Here is a 17,069-nt window from a genome sequence, read left to right as displayed (position 1 = left end):
GGTGTTAAGGGCCACTTGGGGAACCCTTGTATCCCACTACACGGTGAGAAGCCACAGGTACATCCATTCAGGGCTACCTCTGGGCTGAGCTGTAGGGAAGTCAGCTGAGGGCTGCTTAGAAATTAAGTGGCAATGAGGGCTGGGTAGAGTGACCAGTCCAGCCATCCACTGCGAAAGATGCTGATAGGGCACCAGTCTGGACTGACTCTCCTGCCCAGCTGATTACAGACCCAAACATCCTTCATCGGAGCTGATCACCAGGCAGAGAGAGAGTAAATCAACTCCCTGGAAAAAACCTTTCTGGGGCTGTTTGAAGAAAGAAAACTGCTCTCTGCTTCATTCCTTTTTACTACTAAGAAGCCCTAGCGAGAGGCTGTTCCCAGGGCTCAGACACTGCCTCTCAGTCTCTCAGCAGTGAGTTGTGGTTGGAGATGGTCAAGCTCTAAAACTGAGAAGGCAGAGTGTGATTCTCAGTCTGGCGCTGGGGACGCTAACTCCTGGTGGGTAAACCAGCAGGAAAAGGCTGAACGTCAGCTTGCAAGCAGGACTGGGGCAGCTCAGGGGCCAGGCTCAGGGCAGATCAGGGAAGTGTAAGTGTTTCAGGACCTCAGGCAGCTTCAGGCAGGGGCAAGAGCCCCGTCTCAGTCAGACAGACCTGGATTCAGCACTGTGCTCCCCATTGTGAGAGGCCGGGGGAGGGGGTTTACCGATCTCCATTATACCTCAGTTTCTTCATCAGTGAAGTCCCAAGGCCTACTTCATAGGGTCCCTGTGCACAGACTTTACCAAAGGTAGTGCTGTTTAGATATTAGGACATCTGCAAAAAGTACTCGCGAATGGCAGAAAAGTTCAGGAAACAGAAAAACCAATTGTGGGTTTGTCGCCACCATCAGCATCTCAGAGCTTTTCAAACGGTCCCAGTGTGGACAGGGCCTAACAACTCAAAGATGGTCTTGGAATTTAAAACCCTGACCGGGTCCATGAGCCCCTGTAAGATGCAGAGGGAGACCCTGTCCCACTGGGCTTTGCAAGTTGCTATTCTGACAGGAGAAGCATCAGGGTCGCAGGGTAGAGAGGTGCCACTCACCGCTCTGTACTTGACCAGATAGTGCCTGATGGGTGAGCCGCCGTCGTCCTGCTTGATCAGTTTCACCTTGATGGAGTTGCCGTCCTCGCCCATCTGCCCTTCCAGCTTAGGTGCGCTGGGTTCTCCTGAAACAGCCAGTTGACCCACATGAACTTCTCCCCCCAGAAGTGTGCAAACCCAATCCATCAGCACGGGGTGTGTGGGGGGCGGGGCTGGACACTTTCCTTGCTTTCTCAGAAAGCCAAATGTTTAAAAAGTATGAAGTATAAAACTTTGAATTCCAGGTGGATGCCTCGGACGTAGGCCAAACTGAGAGCGACTTTTGGGAATATTCTGGGGAACAGCGTTGCTCTTAGCGGGGCCTCTCACCATCTGGGCATTTTAGGAATAGGCTTTTTCCCTGTCTATCTGGCTGGTTCTTGCAGTTTCCTCTGACTGCTCTTAGAACCGCACGTTTAATTTCTATGAACCTGACACATCTTGAGGAATAGCCTAAAATATGGGGAAAGGTGAAGCATTTGAATAGAAAACTCACACCCATAAAATTAATTTGCAAAACAGCCCAATTTCTCCCCTGGATACATCACTCACCCAGGGAGCTGGGGTCTGATCCCCTAATGGCAGTGCCTAAGGCTCTGTTCTTGAGACCAGCTTTGTCATGAATGACACTGTATTACTTAGATGTATTTAAAGCAAATAACAAGTTTCCAATTGTGATTAAATAAAGCGCAGGTTGCCAAAGGCAAGTTTCCTCTAAGTATCCCACGTCCATGGCTCAGCTGAGTGAGTGATAAGCCCTGGCACTTTAATGTAACAATCATTAAAGTCTTGTTCTTTGTGAGAGGAGAGAGGAAAATGTCTTCAGCATTTCTCCACAGGAAAGCAGTCACTGTGTCTCTATTTGCAGTGAACACTCAGCTTGCGGCCCTGTGAATACAAGGTTGGCCATGGACGATGACTTGTGTGTGACAGACTGCCCGGGCTGGGTTGGCTCTTCAGTTTAAGAGGCTTATACACTTTAAGAGAAACTATTACATTTAGTATGTGCTGAAGGCAGGGAGGTGACAGCACATCTGATATAAAAAGTCAAAATTCCAATTTAGCATACTTGGGAACCCTGCACTTCCTGGGAGGAGCTCTCTCTGGATCAATTTCAGAGGCTATAAAAGGTGGGTCACTTTCTAGGTGGGTCAGCCTGGACTGCTCTCTGAAAAACAGAATCTTAGACAAGTGACAGAAGAGCCATCAGAAACCCTGTCACCAGGCTTGGGACCTAATCACCCACAGCTGCCCCATCGGCCCTTTGCCATTTATAAGAGGCTGCTGGCAATGCCAGCGTCTAGCCTGACCTCCTTACTCAGCTGCCTTTGGGACCTCCTGCCTTTGTCACAAGGAGCAGAGAGAGAAAGCTAAGGTAGAGCCCTCCTGCTCGCGACGGAGGGACCAGCAGCGTTTGCATCACCTGGGAGCTTGTTAGAAGGGTAACAAGATCCCTTGGCGATCTGTGTGCACGTTTAGGTTTGAGAAGTAGCGGTAATGGGGACACACAAAAGCTGCAATGGAGAGGATACATCATCTTGACGTCTGAGGGACATTGAGGAAAAATTGTGCTTATTATTTGTTTTCTTGAATCAGTAATTAAGGAATCATAAAAACAGGAATAAAAAGATCAATGGCTTCAGGCAAAGACTCGTCCTGTTTCAAAGCCACTGTCTAGACACTGGCCCCACCTATTCAGTGAAAAATATTTAGAAATTTGGTTTAGACATGTCAAAGTATGTAGGCTTTTGACTTCTTTTGGACTGTCCCAAGGCTTGGCCAGTATGTCAAGTACATCTACATCTTTATAAATATCCAGCGCTAAAAAGCAGCTCAAAGTCGCCTATGTCTTAGAGAAGGGCAGGAGCTCTTTGTAGAGTCAGCAATGCTGAGCAGATGGAGGGAGGAGACATTTTACAGAGTCTGTTCTCTGACTGAATCAGGGTGACCAACTCATCCTTCAGCGCTGAAAGTTCAACATCCTGGGAAGCCCCTCAGTCCCAGGCTGACTGGAATGGTTGACGACCGGAGAGGGACATTAGTCATTCTAACTTTGTGGGAATCAAGAAACCGACTCTGTTGAGTGACCTTCGCCATTGGAAGGGAGGGATTTTCATCAGGGGACATCAGTGGCCTTTCCAACCTGCCCAGCAGGTGCAGGCCTCCACGTCATTCTGCGATGCCTCTGTGGGAGGCAGAGAGAGAGCAGTCTGGGGGCTGCACAGTCCCTATTCCTTCCTCTCAGAATTGAGCAGTGTGGGTCTCCAAGGCTGAACCCATACTGCAAAACACCATCTCTAAACTCTGTGCTGTGGGGCTCAGTTGTGTCAGCCAAGTCACTGCCTCAGTTTCCACATTCACAAAATATAAGCACTGGACCAAATGCTCTGTAGGGCCCCACAGCTCTCTGCCACATAGACACAGTGACTGCCAACTACATCTGCTAGTTGTCACGGCACTGTGTGGAACCGTGCACAAAAAATACGTGCTCTGCAACCAACCTAGGAACACGCGCCCCAAAGGCAACAGATCCACATCCCTAAGGCACAAAACCGTCAAATTTGCTTTACCAAGTCCTATCTTTGAAAAGAGACACCCTCCCCCCATAGCCAAGTCTCTTCAAAGACATAGGAACCAAAATCTCTCCAAGGAATCCCTGAAGAAACCAACAGTCCTACTGAAGGTTCTCTTTTTATCTTTGGATTTGTTTTGGAAAAAATATAATTAGAATCACAGAGAAACCACTGAAGACCGCATCACACTTAGCACATAATTCTCACATTTAGTGTGGTTAGAGCACTGTAATTTGCTGTCATTTTACCTGAGTAACTGCCATGCTACTCTGAGATGCGTGTGTTATTTTCCCATCGAATTTAGATTGTATTATGTAATATTTAGGGGTATCCTTTAGAGCGCTTTACCTAGGATTTATTGAACAAATGTGCACTGAATATCTACCAGGAGATCTAATAGGCACTGAAGTCTCAAAGGCAAAGAAGATGGCGTTTTGTTTACCAAATGAAAAAAATTTAGTTGTGATCAAGTCTTTTAAAAAATGGTAGGGCCCTTGGACAGAAATGTTATACTTCCTAGGACAGTATTTCTAAAGGAAGATCGTATTCTACTAACATGACAGAGATTTTCACCAACTTAGCTCTTAACCCACGGCAGGGGTTATTGCTTAATCAATCATCTATTCATTCTCAAATGTTTACTGTGGGCTCTTTTTCTTAAAGAGTAGAAATGGGGTTAAAGGAACTTTCCTAAGGCTTCTGCATAAGGTAGCCAGAGAAATTGGGCCTTGTATTCAAGAGGTTTCTCTGCTTTATCGAACACATTAGCAGAAGAAATGATTTATGGGGGCCCAAGTTGCTCTGAGACGGCTGCTCTGATTGAAGCCATTATGGGTAATTTCGGCAAAAACCAATATTGTAATTATTTATAAACGTTGGTTTGCAATTCAGCAGCAAGCGGCAGGTTGCTTGGAGATGACCCCTGGGGTTAATTATACCCTTTGAGTTTAGCTTCAGCCATGAGTTACATTTTTTCCCCAAAATATTTTCTGTAAAGACTAAAACAGCAGAACCTTAAAAATAAACCTTGCCAAGGACAGATATAAAATATCGGGCAGATCTGGTATTTTTTAGCAAAATGAAAATCAGAAATGCAAGAAAAAAAAAAGAACATATTACAGAGGCTACATACAGCCAGATATATCCTAGGCAGGTCCTATGAAATTCGCCCTTAGAAACCATAATTGAAATGTATGTTATGGGCCATGCAGATGGCAGGGTCTTTCTTTGTAATTACTGTGCTACTGTGTCCTGTAATCTGAGTCCGCTTCGTGCCCTTCCGCTCATCTGCAGAAACCCTAGGGGTTAGAAAACTGCTGCTGGGTGTCTGAATTGCACAACAAAAATCAGAGCCAGTCCAGGGCGCTTGGACAGCATTTGTGAATTTTAGAAGGAAAACAATATTCTACTTCTCGCTCCAAGGAGCCCAAGCTTCATGAATTAGTGGTGTGGCTTCTGAATGAAGTGCTGAGGTGTCAAACAGCCACCCCCAAGAAAGCCTCCACCTGCATTCTCTGTTCATCCACTGCTTCCTCTCTGGAGGGATCTGCCCAAGGTTTTGGGTGTCTGAGTATAAACCAGAGGTGCATGTAAGGCTTGCATTAAAATCTTTTATTTTCCTACAGTCCCAGAAATTTAGGAGGCCAAGGTGGGAGAATTGCTTAAGTCCAGGAGTTCAAGATCAGCCTAGGTAAAATTAAGTCCCTCTCATCTCTAACAAAAAAAAAAAATTAGCTAGGTGTGCTGGTGCATGCCTGTAGTCCCAGCTATTCAGGAGGCTGAGGCAGACGGATTCCTTGGGCCCCAGAATTCTAGGCAGCAGTGAGTTATGAAAGCTCTGGCCACTGTACTCCAACCTGGGCCACAGAGACAGAGTTGCAACCTCGTCTCTTTGATTTTTTTTTTTTTTACAGCTTATACTTTCACTATCAAATAGCATTGTCTGGCTTTAAAAATACCATTCATTTTGTTTATCTAATTCCTGTTTCTTCCTTTGGTTCCTTATTTCTTACCAGCACTGGGTATACCTTCTTTTTAAAAAAAACACAAAAAGGATTTTATTTAGGAAGAGCAAAGAGAAAGTTTATAGTACTTCCAAGAGAGTTGGAAGTGGGTCCCTCTCATGAAGGAGAAAGGGTAAGAGAGATGGTGTATACTTTTCTATTATTTGCTTTTTAAAAGTCCAAAATGTATAATTTAGCTATTCAAATAGAAAGCCTATTCAATTTTTCCAACTCCAGAACATTACAATTACTTTCAGAGGTTGGAAGTTTGGTCCTCAGGGAACCTGCCAATTACCTTGCGGGATCAGGATACAGAACAGAGAGTTAGTAGATCACTGATTCTCCTCCTAAGAAGGAGGTCCAAAAAAAGGAACCTGGTGTGATCCACGTTTCGGGCATTCTTGGGCCCTCAGGAATCCGGGATGCCTCTCCTGGTGGCCTCCCTGGCTGTTCTAAGAATGCTGAGTGGCCTTCTGACAGTGTAAAGATGAGTATTGCCTGGACTTAACATTGCTCCTTCAGAATCAGGTCTTTGGATAAAGTGGTCTCTTTCCCCTGAGCTCTTTTCTCGTCACTGTAACAGATTTATTGTGCTAGGGTGACCACAGCCTAGACCCTGGCTCCAGAGAATGTGAGGTTACAGAAGCGTCCAGTTCCCTGGCTTTTACGGAAAGAGCTCAGCTCTCTGCAGCCACGCCCACTCATCTCTCTGCGGCCACGCCCACCCAGCTTTCCTCGGCCACGCCCACTCATCTCTCTGCGGCCACGCCCACTGGGCATCTGGCCTGTCAATCCTTTTCCGCACCACTTTTTTAGGAATTCTGAATGTGAGTGTTGGGGTGGGTGGTGAACAGCAGCGCAGAGTACAAATTAAACAGCAGCGAATGTGCTCTGACAGACAGAACCACAAAAATACCAAATCCCTTCTCACGGGTGTCATGAAAACACCAACAGATTAATTGATCAATTATCTTTGTCTCACTATCCTAAAAAGAAAATATGACCACGAAGGTACGGCTTGTGGTTATGGGGCTGATCCAGGCTCAGGAAGTTATGACAGAAATAACCGTTATCACCAACAATTAACTTGGCTCCTGCCTCCCAGCCCGCAGTGGGTGGGGGGAGGCTGTGTGCATCTTCAACACGATTTCATGGACATTAGATTAGTTATGAAGAGGAATGAGGATCCTGGGATGTTTCAGTGCTCCTCCTGGTAAACCCTAGGAGAACTGGGTTCCAGCAAGGGCTCTCGGTCCCTGCCCAGGGGATTCTGGCTAAGACACATCGCTGCCTTCTTCTTCAGCTCCTTCCTGCTAACTTCCTACCCTGGGAATGCCAAGTTCAGGGAATCCTTAGAAATGCAGGCAATGGGAGCAGAAACCCTGGTGAAAAGTCTATGTCAACCCCAGAGGTCGAGGCAATCCAGACACACAGCTGTAAAAAATAAAGGAGGGAGTGGAAGGGGTGGTTAGTGATGTTTTCAATCTAAGAAGGAAGAGTGGGTGTTAAAGAGCTTTAGTTCATCAGAGTCAGCATTTCCTAGTACGAGTCAGTGTCAGTAGCTAAAGAAAAAAAAACCATGTCATTATGAATGGGGAGGGGGAGCCATGCTCCAACATGCGACACGCAGACAGAGGGGTGCGAGGGCTGCTTGGCACACACATGCTGCGGGCAGAGAGGCAGGGGCGGTCCCATTTACACACAGTCCACAGGAACCAACAGACAAGGCCACAGTTCTGTGGATTCACCGGAGGAAGCCCTGTGGCCAGCTGCATGATACCATGATACAAACATTTCCATCAAGGGGCATGTCAGCTCACACCTAACTCACGCCCCCCATCCTGGGACAGACACCTACCCTAATTTCTCCTGAAGCTCTACCTGCAAAGCTCTGGACTTGGGAGCCAAGGTCTGCAGAGGACAGTGCCCAGTCCCCTCTCCAACCGCCTTCCGAGAGGCCTTACTTCATTTGGTGCTGCCGGATAAGTAAACACTGCCCAACTGAACATCAGGTGGACAGAGGATCCAGCATATGTTAAACCCATCTGGGGGTGGGGACAGGGAATAGTGGATTCCATCAACTGTTGGGTGTACAACCCACTGACGGGACAGTCTCCCAGATCATTTCAACCTTTCAGTGTAGGCTTCAGTCCTTACGAATGCCCAGGAAAAGGAGGCGGGAACTGCCCTTAAGTAAGATTTATTTCTCTCCCCCACAAATTTTAGTGGCTCCGACCTCTCCGTTCCCTTAAACTTTATTGCTAACGGCCATTTCCTGCAGCTCGCAGCTCACCTGGAGTAACAAGTGCTGCGCCCGCCCTCTGGCAGGAGAGGGGCTGCCAGGGATGAGAATGGGGTGAGAGGAGGGGTAATCATAGCTTTGGAATTCCACAAAGCTCTCAGTGATTTTCTTTAGACCTGGCCACATTTCTTACTGACAGCCAAGACCACTGTGAAGGAGTGTTTCTAAGGCAACTGAAGAAAACATCTTCAAACATTTCTTGCCTGGCTTAAAATGTCTGGAGGAGATGGCTCTTCAGAGGAGTAAATTAGTTTCTAACTTGTTAACACCGAGATTTGCCTCCTTCTGAATTGTAACATCGTACAGGAATGGCCAGATTTCTTTACAGAAAAGAAACTGACAAGTTTTAAGTCTAATATCGGCAACTGCTCACACTTAAGATTTCCTGGGGAAGGAGCAGATCTTTTCCAGAACATCAGCCACTGAGCAGTCAGTACAAGTCTGCCAAAATTCTGCCTTTTCTGAGGGTCATCCTTAGGGAAATAATGAAACCAAAGTCCTATGGGTGGGACTTAGGAAATCTTAGGCTCCTGATGTTCTCTACCCTAAGACTCATACATAGAGTAAAATAATTTTTTGTTTGTTTTTTGCAGTTTTTTTTTTGGCCGGGGCCAGATTTGAACCCATCACCTCTGGTATATGGGGCCGGCGCCCTGCTCCTTTTAGCCACAGGCACCACCCAGTTAAGATAATTTTCTTTAAGGTCAAATTTATTAGCACGCTCTGTGTCTTCAGCTCTGGGAACATTCTCACTTTATTTCGTATCACGTAAGTATCCAGCATCTCCGTTTTGGAAATGCGGGCAGCTCAGGTGCTAGTCCGGGAGTCTGGCTGTAAATGGGACTACATTATGGCTGGGCTGCCACACCTGCAAGGCTGAGGTCCTCAGAGGTGGCAAATGCGGAGGGTGAAGGAGAGAGATCAGACACGGCTAACACCACGTGAGCGGCATGGAATCAAAGCACGGACCAGGAACAAGGAACATGCGAGACGGATGTTGATGGTTTTGACCTTGTGGATGTCGCCCAGTCCATTCTCAGAGAAGTGAGGTCACACAGGGACCCCTTGCATGCATGGGCACGTGGGGGGTTATTGATGTTAGTTTCGCTTTTCCGGTCAATACAGCCCGTGCATGTTTCAGGATGTGAAGTGATAAATTTCAGTTAGGAGCAAACAGAATGTATATGACTCCGCGGGGCAGGTTCTGAGGAGGTGTTTGATTTTGGAGGCGGAAAGCCGTGAGCAGAGGCTTCCTTTTCTCTTTATGGTAAGCAAGAAATGCTTTAACAAGGTTGTGACAGTCACAATATTAACTAATTATTTTGTCACCGCTGTGTGCTTAATTAGGCTATAATTTTATTTCCTTTGCTGCAAGGGTCACTCAGGTGCTTCTTGATTACACGGAGATCTCCAGTTATGGTAATTGCTAACTCACTTTTGCTTTGACTTTATCCCCCTCTGCCCGGGGGGGGGGGGGGGGAAGGGCCACTCTTAAAAAGTGACATCTCCGTAATCACAGCCAAACGGCTCTAATCCAAATTCTTAAATCTCTTTTTAATTTTTTCCAGAAGTCCTCAATTTGCATGAATTTTGTGAGGCATTCTCATTGGCTGTGAACAAAGGAGAATTTTGCAAATGGTAGATTTCTCTCTGTAACCATTTCTAGGTTGTAAACATTTTCATGGGAATGAGACTTGTTTTAGAACAACTATGGATCTTTAGATTAGAACTGCTGGAGAACGTTAAATAACAGTGTCATAAAGTTAATTTACCAAACACCTTTCCCGGAAATAATTTTCATGAACCATCCAGTACAAGTTCAAGTTTTCAAACTGTGCAGCAGCTAATGGGTTTGTCTATCGACAGCAGTTTGTGTGACCACATTTCTCGAAGCCAAATATTAAACCAAAGGCTGTCATAATATCAAATTGTCATGTCAAGGTTTGCAGGGAATGATGAATTCTGGATGTGAATTGAGGACAAGAGGAAATTTCTCAAATGGTTTTGCTTAAGAAATCTGAGACGGGAAGAAATGAATGGGCCCCAAGTGCCAGGCTGTGGTCCCAGATTGATTTCACTAATCAGAACAAAGAGTTTTACCTTCTGTTCACCAGCGTGGACGACATCATCAGCACCATGCAAGCCACATGACAAAGTCACATGATACGCACGCACATGATTGGTTGAAAGGAAAGTGGAGGAGGTCACATGGAAAATACAAAAAAATTAAAAACTGATGTAAACAATGGGCAGGGAGAAAAATCAACAACAAAATCACAGACTAAATAAAAGGAGAAATCAAATTAAATTAGCAGCATATATAGGAAACACTGGGAGGACAGTGAAACTGCCCGGAAATAGAAGAATAATAAATTGTAAAGAGCATTTGGTTAACAACACCAACAAGCATTAGCTACAGCTGCAACACTGCATATTAATACCGCATCAGGGAGCGTGTAAACTTGTTTGAAATGGGGTGGTGTTGCTGTCAGGACTCAGATGTCAGAGTCAATCCAGGAGACTGTTAAAGGAAAAGAGAAAAGCAAGTTATTATTCAGATTCCAGAAATGTCTTGGCGTCCTTGGGAGACAAGGGCAGTGAAACAGAACATGGGCCATCCAGGTCATTGAGAACAAGTCTTGAGATTTTTAAGGTAAAGATTGTGTGCACTGGAAGAATAAAGGATTGGGTTAAATCATGAAAAGCCATTGCACGTCATGAGGAGGGAGCCTGAGCTGAATGAGGCTGGTGGACACGGGTCAGGGAAGGCGGCTTCGAGCATCTTATCTCACTCCTCTGTCCACATGATCATATTATTCCTGACACCCCCAAAAGCCTTCCCACAGTCAAGACCCACATGAAGAAAGAGGCTAGTGCAGACCAGGGAACAGGTTTCCTTTGGTGGCTGCTATTGTGCCCATGGCCCAGTGAGCTGAGCACAGAACAGAAACAAATGCTTGGCCATTTGTGGCCAAAGTTGTATCTTCAGACTTGTGGCTGCACTGATAAGACACGAATTTGAGATGTAAAACACCACCACCCACAACAAAATTAGGACTTATCTATATTCCTTTTGGTCTTATGTTATACCTAACATCCATGGAGTAACCCTGCCATTTAACCCAAATGTTAAAAGATGTTTTGGGTTTCCCACCTTAACACTTTTACAAGCCAAAGGAAGTTCTGGTTGTTGTCAATGGAGGCTAAGGGAGAAGAGGACAGAGAAGGGAGGAGAAGGTATCTTTCTGCCCAAAGCACACTGCTGATTTAAAACAATTCGAGAGTTCTTTAACCAAGTCATACATTCCCATGCTGCTGAGAGCTGGCGAGTAGACACCTCTTACTCTCTGACGTTACACAGATCCCAGCACATTCCTACCAAGGTGCCCTGCAGGGATTATATACAGCTGAGAGGTTTCTCTTTTGATATTGTTTATGACACCTTCATTCATTCATAATTATAAATAGATCAATGCACATCCATGCAAATACACACACATATGCAAAACCAGGAGATCCTTCTTTTCAACCTTTTGGATTGATGATCAGGGATTTTTGCATGCTCACGGCTACTCTGCTATTAGTTCACTGCACTTCACATGTGCTACATTTGTCTTACTGGTGAGGACTCTTCTCCTGCTAAATATGGGCTGCTGCTCAATTTTGACTGTGTTTCCTTTATCTCAGTATCCACTGGGACCCAAAATTTGGGTCAGTAGTCAAGTGGTTTGCAGGAAAATGACTCAAAGTTTCTTCCCTTCGGATGTCACAATGAAGCATTTTATCCGTGGGCAGAAATATCTGAGGTTTAAAAGCTACAGAAATGTCAGGGGTGAAACACCTAATTCCTTTTTCAGGGAAGATCTGGAACCAAGATCTTGTTTCACTAACAGAAGAGATCAACACACAGTGAGATCCCTTAAATGTGTCAGGTTGTGCAAACGCATTAGGTAGCGATCTCCTACTGCGCCTGGACACACATCCCACCAAGCTGGAGAAGGACAGGAGCAGGCTGTGGAAGAGGAAAGGGGGCTGTTAGCCGAATTCCCTTTCTAAATGCAAAGGGCCCCATTATCTGAATTAAAGCCCTGTGAGCACAGCCAATTGTCACCGGCTCTGCTCTGCTGACAAAAATGCAACCTGAAAAGCATCAGGAATTAAAATTCATCACAGCACGCACACGCACACACACACATACATGGAAGGAACACCAAGAGAGCAGCCTCTGAGCTGTTTTCTGCAGTCGAAAAAAGAACCATTTCATGCAACACGCAGAACCAGGAAACTCTTTTCTTCTCTGTTCAATTATGTATCAGAAGCCTTGGCCCAGGGAGCCGGAGCTCCACTTTGCATACCTGCTTTCTGCCTTCTCGCATGTCATTTGTGTGTGCGTGTGCACCCAGAAATATCACAAAATCGAAACTTCCCTTGCAGCTCCGGTGCCTGGGCACTATCAGCATGCACACAGATTCAGGTTGATGCGTTGGGGGAGTAAGGCCCTCGACACACATCTTACTTCATTGGAGCATAATAAAGCCCAGCTTGGAACACGCTGCAGTACTGGTTCTATGCAATGCTCTCCACGGAAAAAGCAGAGTCTGGCTCTCGACTTTATGGTCAAGAGATGAATTCCAGCACTTTCCTCTGGACTCTCAACCCACAGAGGGCCTGGGCTGTGTGTCTTTGGGCCATCGTTTTTCCAGCACTGAGGTGGAAGCCTGACAGGAGACAGGAGGAGGGAGCTCTTGCCTTCCCCTCTGCTGTGTGTACACAGAGACAAAGGAGGCTCGCTCCTGGGAAGCAGGGATTCCTTCCCTATCTGCAGCACCCTCTACCTTTCCCAAGCAGCCGTTTTCTCCGGCTTCTTCCCTCGCTACTTCTGTATTTGCATGTCTGTGCGCATGCGTGCATGCGTGTCTGTGCGCGCGCGTGCGTGCATGCGTGTGTGTGTGTGTGTGTGTGTGTGTGTGAGATTTTGGAAGAAAGGGACATCAAAAGCTAGAAAGGAGACGCTGTTCTGTTGTCTCCTCCTTTTCTATTTTTAACAGGACAATTTGCCTTCCTCATGCAAGAGAATTCTTCACATGGTCACCCCTGTCCTTTTGGTGATGCTGGGTTTGCGCTCTGGGCCAAGCAGACAGCATGCTTAGGAAACCACACCAGGCTAGCAGTCTCCATGCACTCACAACTGTTACTTCTACTAAAAGGGAAAGCTGTAACCCAGAAGTCAGCTCTACAACAAGCAGCGGTCAGAGGTCTGGCCGGGAGCGGCTCAGCTCTGTACTCACTAGCCGGTTCTGTGGCTGCAAGGGCAGGAAGAGGCCAGGTTGCTATGGAAACAGGAAGGACAGAAAGGGCACAGAAGGGTGAAGGAGAGAGTGGAGACAAGTTATGTTCATGAATATATAGGTATATGTTCACGTGTGTATGTCACACACATATCTAAGCATCACTATGAAGAACAGACAGATGGGGAAGGAGGTATTTTCTCATTCCCTTCATCCTTGATTTATCAATATTAATATAAATATCTTAACGACATTAGATTTTGCTGACAAGTGATACCCATGGCAAGAAAGAACAGAACTCTTATTTATTCCTGCTGTTAGTTCCAGCTGCCTCCTGCTGCCCACTGTGGGTCTTGTCTTTCTTTCACACTTAATCTTTAATTTTAAGAAACACTTAAAAGGTAAGTGGAATCTATCCTTCACTCTAGAGACAAGAAATCTGAGATTTGGAAGGACAAGTGACCCATCTGAGGTCATGGAGCCATAGGCAGAAGGAGTGAAGGTGGGGCCTGAACCCAGGTCCATGTGGTTCCCTATCTGAGATTTGGGAGGACAAGTGACCCATCCCAGATCATGGAGCCACAGGCAGAAGGAGTGGAGGTGGGGCCTGAACTCAGGTCCATGTGGTTCCCAAGCTTGCTCCTGTCCTCCTCCTGCTGCAGGACCAGGCCTGGAGATGCACCGTAGGGGGCAGTGGGTGTGCAACCTCGTTAGACAGATGGAGACAGAGGGCTTTGGAGCTAGAGCTTGAGTCACCCCCTGAGATGCAGCTCAAATTGCAGGGGCTTCAGCTATTTTAAGGAGGGTAAAGCCCGCTGGGCAGCACCACTCTGCCCGCACACTCGCAGCTGTGCGCTGCTCTGGGCGGACGTCGCAGCTGCTCCCTGTACCTGCCCCAGCTATTGTCTCACTTTGATGATCCCCTCTGGAACGCTAGGGTTAAAAACTCCAAACAGTAGCAGAGCTAGAGCCCTCTCTATTCCTGAGGATTCAGGAGAACAACGGACAGGACAACAAAATAAAATAGGAATGGAAATGATCAAGGCTCAGCCGGGATGATGAGCTGGAGTCAGACCAGTAGACATTACTGCCTGCTTGGTGGCCCTGAAGCAGGGTGGGCAAAGTGCAGCTTGATAAACATTATAAGGTCTGTTGTTGCCCTTAGGGGGTGTGGGTGGAGGGTGACTATTTGCCCTATTTTAGAGGGGGAAAAAAACCAGGCTCCCTTGGGAAGGGTTAAATAGCTTCCCCTAAGCACCCACCGCCAGGCACATCTGCAGGAAGCCACTGTTTATTTTCCCACAGGTATTTACGAGAAATGTATGCATTTATGGATAAAGCAAAAGCTATAGGCCTCACCATCTGACTTCAATGTTTGAGTCCAACTGTGCCAATTAAAATGAAGGGTAAAAACACAGCACCCGAAGCATTTTTTATGACCCTGCCGAGCAGATTATTTTTCCTCAGTAAATTCCTTTGGCTTCTCCAAATACCAGCTTTGGTCCAGCCCACTCCAAATCCTGAGGATGGGGCCAGCTGTGGCCACCTTGGGGAACCTGTCTACAGGGTTTTCTATCCAGAGTAAAAAATACTTTCCACTTGCCCCCTGTTCTGGGGAGGCTGCCCCCATGAATCTGAGAGCCCCTATGCCTATTTCTCTTCTCACTGGGTTCTCTAAAACCCGATGCTGCTTTCTGCCGGCAGAGTCGAGGGCTCGCCTGGTGAAGGAGATACCATTAGGCAGACTGAGCTGCGGCTGTGGAAAGCAACCTGCAGAGAGACAGATGAAGAAAATGATACTCACTATCCGGGGGAGACAATGGAACGGGGGTGGGAGAGCTAGCGGGCGCCACTGAAGGAAGAAAAACGAAGGTAAGAAAAAGGGGGAAAGGATCACTGAGGCACACTGAATGGAAAAATGGAAGCGGCAACCCGGGGGTGTCAGTATGCGGAGCTGAAGCGAGTTAGAATGGGAAGGAAGAACTCCGTGCATGAACAGGTGGCCAGCGCGGCGGTGGGGAGCAGGGCCCGCTCCAGCGTCAAGCCAGTGCGCCTGCCAAGTCCTGCGGTTCAGGTAAGGTCTGGGCCAGGAACAGCTGCAGAAGCCTCAAAGCTTGACTGAAAAGAAATAACCAATTCAGCAGAAGCAGCTGTCTCCCTGGGATCAGAAGTGCAGGAGAAAAGGGAACCTGGACCTCAGCTCAGGGTGAATAAGCAAAGGAGAGAAAAAGACTGGGGCTTTTCATATTGCACGTCTATATGTGTATTCATAGGCAGGCATTTGTTTGCATATACGGTGCAACCTATTATATGCCTCACTGATTTCAACATCTGAATGATGCAGAAATGACTGTCCTGCTTATAGTTTACTACTGGGTGAGATGCGTGGTCATCTAACACACAGGTGATGCTACAGCCACCGCTGCCCTCCAGAAGGACCCTTACAGAGTGCGATTATTTGGATACTGCCATTGAAGAGCAGAGCAAATAACGTTCAGTGTTATTCTCACTCCCCCAGGGAAAGGGGGTGTCAAAGGCACTGGGGCTGAACAAGGAATGCTAACCAACTTTCCCTATGAAGGATGGTTAGAAACCGTGCATCTGAGATGCTGGGACCCAGAATGGATCTTCAGTTTTCCTGGGCAAATATTAGGAAGTTGTCCTATCAACAATCATAAAACCAAGTCCCCTTTGAGAGGTAGATGAAATTTTGGAAAAACACCAATGTGTCTCCAACACTATCTTAGTAAGTATTCTTGGTGTGATCTTCCTTTACCCCCAAGATGAGGGGATCCCATTAAACCATGAGTACAGCGTCAATGGAATCACAGCCACATAGACAATGACCTCTTCATAATTGGATGGTCTGATTAATCTGTGTGAAAATGTATCTCTCCTTCCCTCTCTCTGTTTTTTTCTCTCTTTTTTTTTTTTTGGCAAGGTGGTGGTGGAGAGGTTAGAATTGTTTGCATGATTGTCTCTACTATTTTGGCAAAGGGAATTTTATGTGTTTTAGCCACTTGTATCATAATGCATTTAACTTGTAATGTGTTATCTGGGGGACACAGAATACACGTGAAAACAAAAATCTTAAGAAAGTAGAGATTCATTCATGATCTCTATATCCAGAAAGGAATCATCTATTTTGCTGCAGAGTATAGATGAAAACTGAGTGGTAATGCTCAGGCTATAAAATTCTGGAGGTGCACGGCTCGGTCACAGAGGGAAAGACTCACAGTAGGTTGTAAGCAGCCCCTCCCCAGACAAAGAGAGGTCACAAGCTTTCCACCTGAGTGTCTTGATGGCACACAGACATTTGGCTCAAAAATACAAGAAACGGGAACATTCTCCCAGGTTGGAGCCACAGCTTCCTCATTATCATCATGCCTGGGCATGCCCTGCATGTGCAGGAACCCCCCAGTGGGGACGCCATGCTCTCTACTCTGGAGGTTCATAACCAGGACTCCTTCAAGGATTTGTGGCTTTGCTAGTTTCACCTGCTCAACCCTGCTTGGATAAAGTCATGCCCTTGAACGTGGAGAAGTCAACTAAGGAGCCAGGAAAGCACTCCCCTTATCGAACGTCTCAACAAACTTTAAGTATAGTGAGTCAATGCCATATACACTGGCCTCACATAATGGCCTGGCAGGCCAGGGGTCTGGCAGCCATGCCTCGCTGCCCAGTTTGCCAGCCCCTACTGGCCCAGGGCTTTCTCTTCTTTGGAGCTGAGGGTGCAGCCAGGGCTCAACTCCAGTGCCATGGGATCTGGCTATGGAT

General features: G+C 46.6%; 1 protein-coding gene across 4 annotated transcripts in view; it reads right to left on the bottom strand.

The window, feature by feature from the left end:
• Positions 1–17,069, bottom strand: part of NCAM1 (neural cell adhesion molecule 1) — a 308,717-nt gene that overhangs the window by 21,023 nt on the left and 270,625 nt on the right. For 2 of the 4 annotated variants that reach the window (XM_003794751.2, XM_003794752.2), the window contains 2 exons: positions 10,105–10,107; positions 1,088–1,212 (listed from right to left, as the gene is read on the bottom strand). In XM_003794751.2, coding sequence (XP_003794799.1) covers positions 1,088–1,212; positions 10,105–10,107 — 128 coding nt within the window. Of the gene's footprint in view, positions 1–1,087; positions 1,213–10,104; positions 10,108–12,832; positions 12,836–13,292; positions 13,335–15,096; positions 15,145–17,069 lie in introns of all 4 variants that reach the window. The other 2 variants (XM_012808164.2, XM_023516051.1) reach the window with 2 other exon arrangements.

Source organism: Otolemur garnettii, unplaced genomic scaffold (genome assembly GCF_000181295.1).
Source record: "Otolemur garnettii isolate 467f Iridium unplaced genomic scaffold, OtoGar3 scaffold00086, whole genome shotgun sequence".
Lineage (NCBI taxonomy): Eukaryota > Metazoa > Chordata > Mammalia > Primates > Galagidae > Otolemur > Otolemur garnettii.
This window is presented reverse-complemented; position numbering and strand designations above follow the sequence as displayed.